General features: G+C 38.8%; 1 protein-coding gene across 5 annotated transcripts; it reads right to left on the bottom strand.

Annotated features, from left to right (window-relative positions):
* Nucleotides 1-814: 814 nt before the first annotated feature.
* Nucleotides 815-16,467, bottom strand: ikbkg (inhibitor of nuclear factor kappa B kinase regulatory subunit gamma). 5 transcript variants are annotated; one of them, XM_067591366.1, is made up of 15 exons: nucleotides 16,146-16,467; nucleotides 15,354-15,494; nucleotides 12,596-12,861; nucleotides 11,321-11,395; nucleotides 11,103-11,204; nucleotides 10,317-10,502; nucleotides 9,842-9,903; nucleotides 9,060-9,107; nucleotides 6,780-6,977; nucleotides 6,506-6,658; nucleotides 5,903-5,975; nucleotides 5,686-5,820; nucleotides 4,243-4,379; nucleotides 3,682-3,758; nucleotides 815-2,033 (listed from the first exon to the last, which is right to left on the bottom strand). In XM_067591366.1, the coding sequence occupies exons 2-15, from the start codon at nucleotides 15,490-15,492 to the stop codon at nucleotides 1,843-1,845; spliced, it is 1,842 nt and encodes a 613-aa protein (XP_067447467.1). In that variant the 5' UTR covers nucleotides 15,493-15,494; nucleotides 16,146-16,467; the 3' UTR covers nucleotides 815-1,842. The 5 variants fall into 5 exon arrangements, with proteins under 5 accessions (XP_067447467.1, XP_067447468.1, XP_067447469.1 ...); XM_067591367.1 differs by having other exon boundaries at nucleotides 11,139-11,204; nucleotides 16,146-16,466; XM_067591368.1 differs by lacking the exon at nucleotides 9,060-9,107 and having other exon boundaries at nucleotides 16,146-16,466.
* Nucleotides 16,468-16,769: the final 302 nt, after the last annotated feature.

The raw sequence follows: 16,769 nt of genomic DNA, 5'->3' as shown, positions 1-16,769 counted from the left end.
CAAGACAATGAACACGACTTCCTGTTTAAAACTTTCACTATAAATTCATAGCAAGTTTCACGGATCTTACAGAAAACACTCAACCGCCCCCTCCTCCCCCAGACACCTGAAACACTGGATATAAAATACCCTACTTTGAATAATAATTTGGGTATGATATGGTTTTTACACAAAAAAGTTCAATTATATTGTTAAAATGGCATTTCTTCTTCCTTCATTAAAAATCCCAGAATCTATAAATATGCAAATATTTCATTTCAGAAGTTTCACTGCTGGACACAAGATTTCTCCCACTTCACTGTAAAGTCCATTCTCAGTGTAGGAAGAAGTGTAGGAACAAGAAGAAAAGCACATTTTTGAGTGGAGGGGCCTTTAAACCAAACTATTTGTACATGTTGCTACTACGCTGGAAACAGTTAATTTTAGTGCATAGCTGTAGCACAGTCTTGGTGTCATAGATGTATGAGCAAACATTTTATTTTGAAGGCTATATTGATGATTTCCGGTCCCTCTTAGTGTTCAACGACGATTGTAAAGCGTCACCATCTGCTCTCAATGTCAGGTGTACCATATATGTATTTTAAGTGGATCCATCTATCTCTTCTTGGATTATTACTTGAAAAATTAAAGCATACTATAATAATTACACTGTAACTACATTAAATATTGCCAGCCTTATAAAGGAAATCAAAGGGAAATAATTATTAATTATTCCGCCTGAATCGTCATAAATAGTTTCTTTCCAGTTGTACACATGGCTGTACTTATTCACTCCAGGTACATACATAAAGCACACACACACACACACACAAAATTTTAGAGTTAATGAATAACTATTTATTTATTTTGTAAATTGTTGACAGTGTGAAACAATATTCTTTGCTCCAAATTATCTATAATTACAGACAATATTCACACAAACTGTGACAGAATCTCAATGTGCTTACATTCAGATAGATAAATAGCTAGGAGCTACAGGTAAAGATAAAACAGTAAAAGGAGCACACAAAGTGTGTTGGGTTAAGGGTCAGGTCTATCATCAGAGATAAAGCAGTGGTGCAGTCAAAGGTGTACACAGGCACAGGACACAGAGAATGGCTACTTTTTTCAATAAGAGTAAACCCATCTCTAATACATAATAACACATGTTTTGAGGTAATGTAGACTAGCAACATTTATGACCAAAACATATTTGAATATACTTTGTTATTTAAAGCTCACTAGGTTATTCACACTCATGTGTTGTCTCCTTTGTGGGAAAGGTACCCCTCTGAATTGTCACTTTTTTTGACATGTCATCACCTTAGGCCCAATGATTACTAGTGTATGTAACAATGGATGATGCAGTCAAAGTATACACACTTACTCCACAGTGAGTACAGTAGTTATCTACCTCAGTTGCTACTACGCTGTGGAGTCAAGAGGGACAAGAAATGAGACTGAGGAAAGGGACAGGGATCATGTACAAATAATGATGAACATGTGTATCAGTGTGCCATCTCAGAGGCAAGGAAGGGGGAGAGGGGAAATAAAATAAAACAGGTGCTGGGAGAAAAAAGGATGGAAAAGCTACAGCAGAAACTGAATCCATGGAGCAGTTCTAGAGAAATACCATGCTGATTAAATTGCTGTTCTTTTATTTCACTGGTTCATACTGTCATCTGATTGCCGCTTGTCTTGATTCCACCGCATTCAATATAATTCATGTAGGATCCACAGTGTGTATATATGATTGTGTAAGTGTGTTTGCATGGCAGAGGGTGCAGAAGGTGCAACTAACACCTTGACCCCCTGTATGTATGTGTGTGTTGTGATGTCATGATGTCCTTAACTATGCTGGTGTTACTGTATACAGTCCATGACATGTATCTGCAGCGTGTCCATATCTGGAGCCTGGTACTGGCACTTAGGACAACATAAATCTGGCAGCTCTTCAGCTCCAGCTGCGCCTTGATCCCCACCTGATACCAAACCCTGATTGCGGAACAAGGAGGGAGGGGGCGCCGTGTTGAAAGCTCCACCGGGGAACACACCTAAAGCAGGAGCAGAGACATGGAGGAAAAGAAAATGGTAACAGTCATCGTGGTCACTATAGTTGACCTCTACTCAGCCATTTCTTGTATATCCCTGGGTTTTCATTAGTAAAGCTGCACAACAGCCACTACAGTGAACACTACTTCACAACAACATTGGTTGCAACTTTAGGAGCCATTAAAACCATGATAATCAAAAGGGCCAATAAGGGATACAATTATTATTCCACTAGTATCACAGTCATTTGTCAACATGCCATTATGCCATCAAATTAAGCAATAAGACACAAGAGGCCGTGGTTTACAGTGATTTTGGGGTGGCTGTGGCTCAGGAGGTAGAGCGGGACGTCCACTAATCGGAAGATTGGCAGTTCGATTCCCTGCTCCTCCAGTCCGCATGTCGATGTATCCTTGGGCAAGATACTTAACCCCAAATTGCTCCTGATGGCTGTGCCATCAATGTGTGAATGTGTGTGAATGATTAGATTTCCTCTGATGGGTAGGTTGCACGGTAGCCCCTGTACCCATTCAGCGTATGAATGTGTGTGGATGGGTGAATGGGATTCGTAGTGTAAAAGAGCTTTGATGGTCGGAAGACTAAAAAGGCGCAATACAAGTACAGTCCATTTACCATTTACCATTTTAGAACAGCTAAGGGGCACTGTTAGGCACAATGACGAGCAGAGTGCCTAGAACCCCTTTAGCTGTTCTAAAATCACTGTAAACCACACCCTTGTGGCTTATTACTTTTATAAAGCACCTGGCAAGGTTTCAAAAAATAAACACACAGCAACAAGAAATGCAATAATTTATTGATAACAAATAATGACTCTTCTGCCAAGCAATGTAGTTCTTCAGCAACATTTTGCTGAATGGTTGCCAGCAAAGCAACACACAGATGAAAAAGCTAATCAGGCTAGTCAAGCATGCTTAAGGATAGTGGTGATTATTAACATTTATCTACATATCGCCATTAATTGTGCAATGTTGAAGTAGTGTTCAATTATGTTAGCTCTCATCTTTGCTGGTACAGGAGTGTTTGACTATGGACATCAGGCCTGAAAACAGCAAACGGACCACATAGTCTACTTAACGGTCCCTGCTTTGTTTCTTGACTTTTCCCGCTCTTCAATTTCTCCCATTAATTTCAGCGCATCTCCTTTCTTTTTAATCTTCCTCCTCTATCCTGTCCATCTCTTTCCACCACTCATCCACGCTTGACACACCCAGTAAATCAAAATTCACAACAAAATCTGACATTTTATAACAATTTTGTGTAGGCAACTAATTGGTGCAGTAATTTGTAATGCGGTCACAGGTGTGTGTTTATAGAGTATTTTACAATGACTTCAAACACGGCTCAGCCAATCATTATCAAGGACTGGCACTATCCATTTTATACCTAAAAATATAATGCATTTATATACTTACATAACAAAATGTTAATCTTGCTATTCTGTCAATATTCATTTTTTTCAGTTTTCACATAACTGACTGTTCTATTTATCAGTCTATTAGTGAAAATGCATGCTGTCAATAACAGGAAAAACGGATCATAATTCATGGATGAAAGTTGTTAGACAATTAGTCTAACAACATATCTTCATATCTGTGTGCATTTGTGTGTGTGTGTGTCGTTGTGATGTACCTTGTGGAGGAGGAATGTGTGAGGGCCGTGTTGAAAAGTCCTCCAGGTGTCTGAGCTTCATTTGCTCCATACGTGCACTGAAAGAGAGGTGAACATGGACAACTTTCATGGCCCGGCTTTAAGAAATGTCTAGAAATATCAGTGTTAACTGTAACAATATGCAAAGAACAAATGTAGATGCAGCTCTGACTCCAAACATGAGGTGGCAGTGTTGACGACAGTTTTGCTTTTGATGACATCTGCAGTAAAGCTAATCTAAAAATGCTGATGCAGCATCTGAGAGAGAAATTCAGCATGCAAGGATAAAGTCCATGCGTGCTGAATTTCTCTGTCTGCCTTCAATTTCAATACCTCTAATAACTCTGAATGAGGACAGATCTGAACTCAAAGTTCAAATAACTCATTCAAGCACACTGCTATCGACTTTCTTCCACAAGTCCACATTCAGGGCACAAATTGGCACTCCATTGTGCCAATTGTTATTGGCATCCTTTATGTAAATTTTCCTTTTCAGGGATAATGTTTCTTTGATATAGATAGTGCACTGTGAACAGGACTTACCGTGATGTGGCTTCCTGTTTGAGCCTGTCAATCTCAGCCAGGGCCTGAGTCAGCTGATCCTGCAGCTCCTCCTTCTTCTGGTTCAGCTTTTCTCTCGCTTCTCGCTCTGCTAGGAAATCTGCCTTGTAGATCTCAGCCTGAGCAAACATGACGACAGTGGGAAAGGGAGAGAGATATTACTTGATTCCCCTACAGCTGTTTTGTTTCATAATGTACTTGTATTGTAGGAGCCATGAATGGATTAATTGTCAAGTTTGAATGACTTGAAAAATAGTAATTTTGCTTGCTTTATATTTTGGATTATTTTGCTTTATTTATTATTGCACGGTATCACAGTGATTGATAATCAGGTTACTTGGATATGGGCGGTGATATCCTATAGTTAATATAAGCACCTGTTCACCTGCATGCCGGCTGGAAAGAAAGAGAGAGAGGGTGAGTGGGTCACCGTATTTTTTGTTGACCGCTGTTTTACACCTGATCGCTGTGATTATTTTGAGTATATTTTGTGCATGTTATAATAAGTTGATCTTTTTCATTAATAAAAGTTATTAAACTTATTTTTTTATCTCAGCGAATCTTTTTTGGTAGTGCGTCAGACAAACAGCAAACAAGGCCCAACTTCAGCCTCTCAGCAACTTTTACTTTGTTTCCAGTAGTCACAACATGTATAACTATTAAAATGTGGGTGTAGGTGATATAGACTGATCAGAACAGAACCCACAAGTGACTCAGAGGCTGTGATTTCCATTCACTGCCAACAGAGAGGGCTCCGGCAAAACACTGCTATCATCGCAACAAAATGGAATAGTTGCTGCTGTGATAAATTTCCAGTTATAAAATCCTGTCTCTGAATTAAAGGTCATTAGGTATATATGTGAAAGAGAATCAATGCCTCAAACTGCACCACTTCTTTCACCACTAAGTTCCTGTAGTGGAAAATGTCTAAATCATCAGCTCAGCTGTGATATACAAGTGTGATACTTAATGGTTAAAATATTACTAAAACACTGCAAAAGCCACAGAAACAATCACAGTATAATAACTTGTAGCAGATCGTTGGCTGTTGAGCTATTACCCTTATGAACAGTGCTTAAATGAGTTAAATAAGTTTCTATCTTGACACAATATAACACTTCAAACCAGCAACAGACTAAACCTACTGTTAAAGAGACCACAGTCAGAAGCATAGCCATAACTGGACAGAGTTATGAGTGGTGATCACTTGCTAGCGTGTGTAGTGATGTGTATTTGATAAGTGATGCAAGCAATGCTTAGCTTAGATTTTTTTTTTTAACAAACTACAAAATCTGCGACTATGAAACTTTGAGATGAATGAACGCAACAATTTGAGATTTGTAATTTCCATGTCTGCACCGTCCCTGTCAAATGAGCCCCTTCCAAGCCATGTCTGCAGAAATGCCCAGCAGCATGTGACTGTACCTGTGCGGTGAGGACAGGAACAGTCTCCAGTGAGCCTTTCTGTTGCTCTACCTCCTCCTTCAGTTTATCAATCAGATCCTGCTTCAGGGCCAGTGCTCTCTCTGCCTCCTCTAGTCGGCTGCACAGATCTCCTCCCTGGGATTAATGTTAAAACATGAATCCATAAGCTACATAGCAAAACTAAAGAGGATTAATAGATGTTTAAATGTGTTTTTACCTCACTCTTCAGTTTAGAATCATAGTCTCTAAAGAGACATGTATAGGCATGCTGCAGTTGTGTCAGTTTTTTCCTGAGAGAACAAAAAAGGAAACATAATTTTACTATTCAGTACAATATACTGTACTGATTTTCAGGTATGGTGTTGTTAACGGAATTTAAAGAGTCCCGATTTTTTTTCTTTAATATTGTACACATGAGATGCAACAATAAAATAAAATAGTTAAAATCTTTTGTAAAATAAAAAAATTAAAAAATTAAAAAATTATATATTATCTTGTGCACACAAGAGATTTGTTTTCCTGTTCACTGAATATTTAATATGATAAGACAGAGTTACCACGGTGGCACAAATGCAAATCAATTATTTCCCATGATTTAGAGCAACAAAGTCAGAGTTTTTACATGACTTGATATTAAATAGTTTGTTAACATTTTTTCTGATATCTCTTGTTTAGAGAAAATCCACTGAACATCATTTATTGCTTGTGTATAGAAATCTTTCTTATGGTAGTGGAGAATCTTAATAACCAGTTGGGACACTATTATCTGTGTGTGTGTGTGTGTGTGTGGGTGTGTGTGGGTGTGTGTTGGTGAACCCACTTCTCCTCTGTGACGACATGTCTCTCTGTTTTCAGGGCTTGCTCCAGGCTCTGGGTCTGCAGCAGCAGCTTGTCCATGGCCACATGATGCTGCTTCTTCTGCTCCTCCAGGTCCCGTTCTGCCACCTGCAGGGCCTTCACCTTACTACATAGCCTGCACACAAATACAGAGAATGAGCAACACATCAGCTCACACATGCACACCCACAGGCAAGCACACAGAAGTCTCATTTGGTCAGCACTACCTATGTGTTTGTGCTGAAGTGACAACTTACTTTTCCTCTGATATTTTGCGTTCATGCTCGCTTTTGTCCAGGCAGCTCTGTCTCTCATTCAGTTCTCCTAACAGAGATGTCGCTTGAGCTTTCAGAGCTTCACAGTCTTTGTCCTTCTGTTTGAGCATAGCTTCAGTTCTGTCCCGCTGAGCTGAACTCTTCTGCAGGTAGTCAAGCTTCTCCTCCAGCTCCCGATACCTACAAAAGTAAAAGATTCATAAAGAACCTCGGATATTACAAAAGTACACTAACAAGTTTTAATCAAAATTCTAATATATGCATATGTATGCATTATTACTACAATAAAGGAGAGCTGAGCAATTGATTACTTTTTTATCCAAATTACAATTTTCAATTTTCAATTTGCAAGAGCGAGTGGGGGCTGAGCAAAAGTCGGGAGACTCAGCAGCCACATATTTCTCTGTTCTCTATTTTTCTGTTTAGCATCTTCATGTTAGGTTAACTCACGGAACAGTGCTGCACAGAGGCTCCCAAACGCTATTGATTTCTGAATTAATGGATATTTGGCGTTACTTTTGGCATTAAAAAATATTTTTTTGGCCTGGTGGGGGTTCTTGTTCTCGTTCTGTACAATTATAGGGGAAACACTGATTATAACTTACATGTCTGAACCTGTAGCAAGTGACAGTTTTAGTTGGCAACTGTTCCTGGCAAATTTACTCAGCTGTAGCTAATTAACAGTTATTCTGTATGGTCATGGAAGAAGTCTTCAGATCCTCTACTTAAGTAAAAGTAATATGACACTAAAAATACTCCATTACAAGTATGAGTCGTGAATTCAAAATGTTTTCTGCGTAAAGATACAGTAATATTAGCAACAAAAATAGGAGTATTTTAAAAAGTAAAAGTACTCTTTATACAGAATGGCCACTGTCAGTGTTTTATTATTATATGATTGGATCATTTTTCTTATTTATTTAATCTATATCAATAAACCATATTTTATAAAAGGATCACATGTTTGTGATTTAAAATCTTAATGTGAAAAGTATAACTGAAATAAATGCAGGTGAGTAGAAGTATAGAGTAACATAAAAACTAAGTGTCTCAAAACTGTACTCAAGAACAGTACTGCAGTAAATACAAAGCCAATACAAATTACATTCTACCACTGGCTGCATAGGCACCACAAATATATAATATAATATAATACAATATAAACGAGTTTATTCTATGAGTTCATCACGCAACAAACAACAACAACAAAAATATTCGGTTCTGTTTAATATGCTCTCTGTGTTCCGGTGTCTGTAAATTTACGCTTGGCCAAAGATTGTTTTATTGCTGTTCATAAAAGACCAACAGAGTGGCAAGCTGTCCCGTGTCAATTTCAGACATGTGTGTAGCTAGTAGGTAGTTCTGCAGCTGTCTAGCAATAGTAGAAAGACAACCAATGAACAGAGTTGTCGTAATTTCAAAATTAAACTTTTAAGCACATCACATAATTGTTTTAAGTTTTGTAACATAAAAGACTCAGAATTGAGATGTCAGCCAGTCAGTCTGTGGCACTAATGTTAACATTAGCCTAAGCTGCTACAGTAGTGTTAGGTGTAAGATTCTATTTGAACACTGAGCAAAGTATGCCACTAATATAATATGTTAACGTCAACTAAATTATTCAGTCCAGTCAGGATTACTTAGAAGTTGACTTTTATCCCCCCAAAAATTGCATCAATTCATCTGATTCTATTCATGTACAAACAAGATAAGTGTGTGGTTATGCTTGGTGCAATCATGCCTTGTAGAGCTGCAATGATTAGTCAATTAATCAATTAGTTGCCAACTATTAAATTAATCGCCAACTATTTTGATAACCGATTAATCGTTTTGAGTCATTTTTTAAGAAGAAATTTTTCAAATTCTCTGCTTCCAGGTTCTCAAATGTGAATATTTTCTGGATTCTGCAGTCCTCAAAGACAGTAAACTGAATATCATTGGGTTGTGAACTGTTGGTTGGGACATTGTCCATTTGAGTTTGCCAGTATGATATTAAAAGCTAAGATGGTTAAAACTCAAATTATTGACAGACTAATTAATCGCTGTAATGGTATATCAGAATAAAATATGACTATATCTAATCCAAAATGTGCCTTACAAATAAACAACAAATGCAAAAAAAGAACAAACGCAAAAGAAAGTTCAAAAACATGACAGGCAGGCACTGCCAGTAACAGCTACACAGTGGTGAAGAGACAGACTTGTAGAAAGCAGACATGCACACAGTGAGAAAGAGAAAGCCACACAGAGCTGTGGGCTCACCTGCCCTGTGTGGCCTGAAGCTGCTCTGTGAGTTTAGCCAGGCTAGAGCTGGAAAAGGGAACAGAAAGAGAGGGAGGAGGAGGAGGAGGAGGAGGAGGAAGAAGACATCTCAAAAGTGAGTGTTTTATTAAGATAAGAAAGGCAGAAATAAAAAAAAAAGCATTCTAGTGTCTTTATTCCATAGAAGAGAATTGTCTTCAGATATCTGTATAGTACAGAGCCTAGAAGGGACCATATAGAAAAAATAAATAAATAAATTAGAGCTCTTGATTTAGTAATTTGAGCTCTTGATTTAGTAATTTGTGCTCTCAATTTGATGGAATTCACCTTCATGCCAGTCTCTTGTCCGGTGTACACCCTTACTATGGATCGCTTGGATTTAATAAGGTTTTATTTTGATCTTGAACTAAGATATGTGTATATATACTTTAAAAACAACACTGTGTTATCTCTGATATCCCTAATAATATAAGGGATAACAGAATTTTTTACTGTAAACACTTTCGTGCTAAATCTCAGAACAAATTACTAAATCAAGAGCAAGAATTATTAAATTGAGAGCACAAATTATTGAATCAAAAGCACAAATTATTAAATCGAAAACACAAATTAGTTATTTTTTTCTCCATTGCCTGTATTGCCCCTCTGTAGTATAGTTAAGATTCATTAAACAGCATTCAGTACCAAAGCTGCTAATGACACACAGAAAGTCAGTTTAGTGCCAACAATGATGTGTTGAAGTTTTGCATGTTGTAGATGTTAGAGGGGAAAATATGTCATACCAGTCAGAGGAGTGCTGTGCCTCAGAGCGATGTGGAACAACCTCCTCAGTAACACTGCTTGCCTGTCAAAAACAAAGCATTGAAAACCATTCATGTTATTTTTTTGTACAGAGACAAACCAAAACACAAGAACAACATTTTAGGGAATGGATTGTCTGCTCGAACTGAACGTTAGCATGCCTGGCTAACTAGCTTACTACCTACAGCAGTAATATGCCAAGGAGCATTTTATAATACATTATTTGTCAGGTTTCAGGTTATGTTAAAAAAATGCAGTTGTTTTCACAATAGCGAATCCCCTATGTGGAAGCTGGTCCTGGACACTACTATATTAGAGTTTTTTCACATGTCATTGCTTTATCTGTTTTATTACTCAACTCAAACAACCACTGTATATGTTCCCTTATGTCTGTCCTGCTCATGTGTTGTACTTCATTACTCCACATTAATCTGTGTACTAATTAGCTAATGTTACCTGTGCCTGAGCCAGTTTGGCCAGTAGCTGGTCAATGCAGCGACGCATTCGCTCTCTCTCTTTCTCTCCGTCGTCCCTCTCCCTCTCCAGCTCTTCGTTCTTCTTCCTCAGCTCTCTCATCCCTTCCTCCAGTTTTTCTTTATGGCTCTTCAGCAGCTGCAGGAAGTCATTTGCACCCTCCACAGGCTGCGGAGAAAGACGTGAAAAAGTGAAAGAACCTGGGATGAATGGAGGCAGGGAGAAATGATGATAGGAGGAAGGAAAATGGACAGAGACAGACCACATGACAGACTCCAAGCAAAAAGTAGAAATACACCAAGATGTGAGAGTGCACAAACTAAGGTTTATATAAAGGAGAGAGAGAGGGATAAACTGGTGGTGCTAACAGCTGTGTGTTAATGCTGTGCTCCGTACAAAGTCAGAAGCAGAGACTTCAGTGGCATCCAACCTCCATTCAATCCAGAATTCCTGCTCGGAAGGCCAAAGAAAAAGCACGGATGACCTAAAGATTACTGAACTGAACTGAATGTAAAACACAGTTACCGATAAAAAGATTACTGGTGCCATGTTATTGTTAAATTGTTTTAAAAATGCAGTGAGGCATTTAGTATTTACAACTCCGTATGATAGGCCATTCCGTATTTTTTTCTCAGTAGGAAGTCAGGATTTCTGTCCTCTGCCTGAATGCACTGACAGGTGGGGTGAAGAATTGACCTAGAAGTGGGAGGGACACAGAGTAAGTGCCAGTAATCGGATGTGCAATGGGGATGGAGTGAGCTGCCTCACCTGGCCATTTTCCCTGCCCATTACCTCCCCCCTTACCTCTGAAAGTGAGGTGGGGGTAGTGGGGGGGGTGCTACTCAAGGAGCTATGCACACTTTCATCACCCTAGACACACAGACATACCCATTAGATGAAAGATAATCAAGTGCATCAAACTGGAAACCAAAAAAACAACAGGAGATGCCAGCAGGATCAACAGCGTCCCCAAACACACATCTTACCAGGCTGCGAGGGGGAGTGGTCTGTGTGTGTTGATCTGTCTCTTCAACTCTCTTCTTCTCCTGCTGATCCAGAGTCTGGCAGACACAACAGAAATAAGACTGAATATCATGCTAGGTAAAAACACATTTTGCCATTGCACTGGCATGTCCACATTTCAGAATGAGTGTCTAGTCTTCAGCTGCCACATTTTTATTATTTGACATTTTGCATGTTTAACAAACATATTGAATACATGCTCAACACACATCGTTTAGATGTAGTACTGCTTTGTGGCTGTACTCTCACAGAACAACCGCAAACTTTCTCTGTGATCTCAAATTTCTATTGTCAATATAGCCCAATATAGCAGGAATGACTGCTGGTTAACAGGTAGTACTTGTGAGTCGTGATCAAATCCCTATTGAATATTTGTAAATGTATATGTATAATATATAAAAATGTATAAATAATATGTAAATGAGAACAGCTAAATTGTGAATTTAGCTGCATTGAATCACAGTATAAGTGATCGTAGAGAGCAGGTGGAGAGTGAATTGAGGGCCGGGCTATCTATGTAGCCTCAGTGTTAGGGTTGTATGTTAATGTTAATGTTTGTTGCTTCTGACCGTGCTTCTGACCTGCTGATCTGTTGTTGTTTACCTGCATTTTTGTTTGTTCGGTCAGATGTCATAATCATTAATAATAATTTGATCAGTAACACAGAGTTGCAACTTGGGAAAATAGGTACTGCCAAAAAAATAGGAGAAAATAGGAGCTGCCGTCAAATCAATATTTTATACTTAAAGAAACATAAAAATATGCAAATAGAAACAAGTAAATTGTGAGTTTGGCTGTATCAAAACAAAGTATAGTATATCACAGAGAGCAGGAGAGGACTGAACAGAGCTTTAAAGGACTGAAACTTGGGCTGAGATTCAGGCCATTGTTGTTTACCAACTGAAGAGAGTATGAATAAGACCAGATTTAGTCACAGGACAGGAAAACTCTCTCTGCCACCCCCTTCTTTCATTCTTTCCTTCTCAGTAGCAATGGGACTCTCCATGGAAACGGAAATACAGTACGAGCACAAAACTACAGTACAATATATACAGAAAAAAGAACCAATTAGAAAGAAGTGAAATAATACATATAATCTCTCTATACATATACCATTGTAGGATTGTGTATTATAACAGTAGTAGCTATGAAATGGTGTAACTAATATGTTAATATGTAAAAAGACTTGCCAATGTGTGAATATGAAGTAGGAGATGTGTAAATCTCGACTATCTAACCTGTGGAGCATCCAGGGGTCCATTCCTCGCTGGGCGGCTTTGCAGGTCTTCAGTCTGGCTGGAGCTACAGCAGTGGCTAGAGGAAGAGGCTGGTCCATTCACCAGGCTCTGTAAAGAGTGGTTCTCCTGGGCCAGCCTCTCCACCAGGGCCCTGGCCTCCTGGAAACGACAGCTGAGAAACTCTCTTTCCTCCCTTGTCCTCCTCTGCCACCCCTCCATCTCCTCACAGCGCTGACGCAAAGCTAGGTTGCTGCGCCGCAAGGCTTCTGAAGGACAGAAGGATGAAGGGAAACTCCAGTTCAAAACCCAGTGTGGGGACCTCCTTCGTAAGGCAGTTTATTCATAAACACTTATTGTAAGACTTTCATTTTCTAAAATTAAAAGCATAATAAAAACAACAACAGGATTTTTAAGCCTCTTTCCACTTTTATTCGAATACAAATACAAATACAAATAATTTTGCTGCCTAAACAAATACAGATACAAATACAAATACTGGGCTCTCTGCACATCCCTAGTGTGTACACAGTCATTTTGTGCAAAAATGTATTTAAAACTTTATCTGAAGCTTATATGAGGCTCCAGCATTCTGATTTAGTCATATCAAGTGGATATCTGCCACATTTAAAGTCTTTTTAGCATCAAATTCTCTCTTTGTGTTTCCTCAGACAGTGTTTCTCTGTTCTCTGAACTGTGATGGAAGTTTAGTAACAAAAAGGGGGACTTTGGCACTAAAAAGACAGTAACATTGAATGATATCTACTTGATTTGACTCATTTGAATGGCTGAAGCTTTATGTTAGCTTCAGATAAACTTTTGAATACATTTCTGCACAGAAGGAGGACTGTGGATTTTGTTGCCCATCACTTACATTGTAAGTGCATTATGAAAGGATCTTCTAATGCTTAGTATGAACAAGAGGAATGATTATGGCAGGAAAACATGTTTCAATGTTCATTTGGAAACCTGACCTGTTAAGATAGACTAGAAAAATTGTGAGCCAACCCTTCACAGGGAAACTAATTTTTGAAAGAATGAATAATACATTCCTCATAAAAAGAAAATGTTGAATTAAGTGATAAAACACACTCTTTCTAAATTCAATAAACTCAAGGGTTTACTGCTACAGTGTAACTTGGTCTGGTACAATCAGCAGCTTTTGCTGGCTAAAGTTAGATAGGTATTGCTGTGGAAGTGACATTACTGAGTCAGTTTGTGCTACTCCACTACGTTTTAGCATTTATGATCTCCCATAATAACCACTAGTGGCCACAGTGGCTGTTGTTCAGAAAAAGGCTTTCTTTAAAAGCTGTTTTACTTTTAGAAAACACAAGTTCACAAACTTGTATTGCCCACATATGCACATTATTAGAAATGCTTTAACTGTTTAAATGAAATCACTACCTTATCATTATCATGAGAAGGCCATGAGATAAAATGTAGAGTCAGCAGTTACAGAGCTGAGTAGCTGTGAGCAGACTTTTTAATTTGGTTTTAAACATACTGATGGAACCGCAGCCGTCAGGTCGGGCATTCCACTGAGTTGTGATTTTTACAGAGAATGCTGACTGCCCAAATGCAGCGTGATAAAATGGTATGGTACAATCTCGTTTAGAGGATATTCTGGAAGACCTAATAGAACTTACTGAGTGAGTGTACACAAAGTCACATAGTGGAGGAGGGGCCAAATCATTTAAAATTTTTATAAACAAGGCACAAATTTGAAAATAATCTAAAATTCTCAAAGCTCAAGAAATTGTATTTCTCCAGTATTCTACAGTGATAGAAATGCATGGGTTTTTTGTCTAGAGTTTTTTTTTTTTTTGTATACGCACTCAAGAGGTCTTATGGCTGTTTCTCCAGACTGCCCCAAACATGTAATGTAATTAGACTAGGGGTGCAACGGATCACAAAACTCACGGTTCGGATCGTATCATGGATTTGAGTCCCAGATCGGATCATTTTTCGGATCAGCAAAAAAAGAAAAAAAAGGGGGGAGACAAATAAAACTTTGCTTTCCATACATTCTGTAAAACACTTACAGCAAGGAACTTTGGCCCATGGTCTTAAATGAAAACAACATTTAAGATGTCCAAGGTTTAAATATATCTTAAAATATATAAAATAGAAGAAGAAGATACCTTCCTCTTTTAGACATGGTAGGGAATGAAACAACAGCCTGTGCTCACATCATCAAAACTTGATGATAATTTACAAACATGAACACACGTCTTGTCCTGCAGCTTAGTTTGTTGAACGAGCCACCAAACAAACATTCACCGGGGAAAAGTGCACCACTAAGGTCAGTTAGCAGCTAGATAGCTAATTAGCTGCTCAGCTGCAGCACATTAAACTGCGTGTAAATATACCTGCAGATGTCATTTCGGATCCGTTAGAATCTAACGGGTCCGAAACAACCAAACCAGCATCTAACCGTTAGATGCTGGTTTGGTCGTTGCTCTTCAAAATCCCTGTTAGCGACGCGCTGTCTGTCCATGACTTGTACTTACAGCAGTTTGTTTACTTTGTCTTAAATGAGACATTAAATTTTGCAATGAAGCCGCGGTTCACATGCGTGCCGAACCGTTGGGTGCGATCCGTACGGATCATAGATCAACTACGTTCCGTTACACCAAGACATATGGGAAAGAATCATAGCATGCATAAATATCATGGCTGCGTCCAAAGAGAGACAGTTTCTAATATGTCTAAAATTTGCTAAGTTGTACTTTATGGTTTTAATTGTTTTTTATGGTACCTCTGAGCTGCTGGTTGTCACCCAGCAACCTGGTCACCACTTCATTGGCAGCCAGCTCTGGTGGGACCCTGAGGGCCCCACCACTTTCCTCTCCCGACATGTCCCACTGCATGGGGCCATCAGGTTGGGGCTGCACCATCCCTAGAAAACACATGTACATTATCATCCACATTATCACACATTATCATCCTCCTCTGGAGACAGACGCGCGCGCGCGCGCGCACAAACACACACACACACACACACACACACAAACACACACCTCATTTAACCGTTATCAATGTGTAACATCACTGCGGTAATAACACCCGCATTCATCCTCACATGCGGACACATCGCGTAGCATTACGCGGTCTGAGGTGCATGTAGTTGCTTTCACTTTCAGTTTAATCTCTCGTCAAAATCCTGGTCCGTCTGAGGAAGCTATTTGGCTTGCTGGCGGACATTGGCCTAATGACTCACTGTTGAAATGCCAATACTCATCTTTGTGCCACATAACTAACCTGCACACAAGTGTTGGTGAACGGGAGGAAAACATTACGTCACCCCCAATACCATGAGGCAAAGAGCGCGATTCAGACACATACCTTGTTTTATACATTTATTTACAGTATACGCATAGTAAAAAAATAAAAAGTCGTCAATTTCAGCTTGTAATATGATTTCAAAACACAAGACCAACTCATATTTATTATAGCTAAAACCATGTTATTTTCTGAGAGGATATAATATGTTTTCAGAACAAATTTTTAGATCACAACAGCTACATCAAAGCTATAAAACTTTTCTTACCTTCTGTTCTTTTTCACTATTGTTGTCCGGAATAACTCATTCACAAAGGATATTTATCCTGGCTAATGGCAGACACCTAGCGATTTAGCTTATGCGCTAGCGAACAAAGCAGCAGCTGGGTAATCGGAGGCACTCGTTCACTGACATAAAATCTGATCCACATCAACAAACTGTATATCTTCCGAAAGGCATTTTGCCCTGTTTTGTAAGGTTATCCTTATATATTGAGCGCTTTAAGATGAGTTAAATGTTATCTGTCAAAGCCGAACCGAGTGTTGTTAGCTCAGGAAACGATTGGTGTTATTTTCCCCCGAGTTTAGCCTCCCTGGTAGTACTTCCTCTCAGGCAAATCCCGCCCCCTGTGCTTAACTATACACGTCTATTGTCAAATTAATACTATAGGTACCCAACGTGACCACCTGTCCACTGTATGTTATATATATTTATACAGTGGTGGAGGAAGTGCCTTCTTCAGTAAAAGTACCAATACAGCAATGTAAAAATACTCCATTACAAGTAATAGTCCTGCATGAAAAACCTATTTAAGTAAAGCAATAAAATGTAATTAAAGTATTAAAGCATACGTAGTGGTTTGATACCTCTGACTAATATGTTATTATATAT

Source organism: Thunnus thynnus, chromosome 6 (genome assembly GCF_963924715.1).
Source record: "Thunnus thynnus chromosome 6, fThuThy2.1, whole genome shotgun sequence".
Taxonomy (NCBI): Eukaryota; Metazoa; Chordata; class Actinopteri; order Scombriformes; family Scombridae; genus Thunnus; species Thunnus thynnus.
Note: the sequence above shows the minus strand (reverse complement) of the source record. Positions and strands in the feature narration are given on the sequence as shown.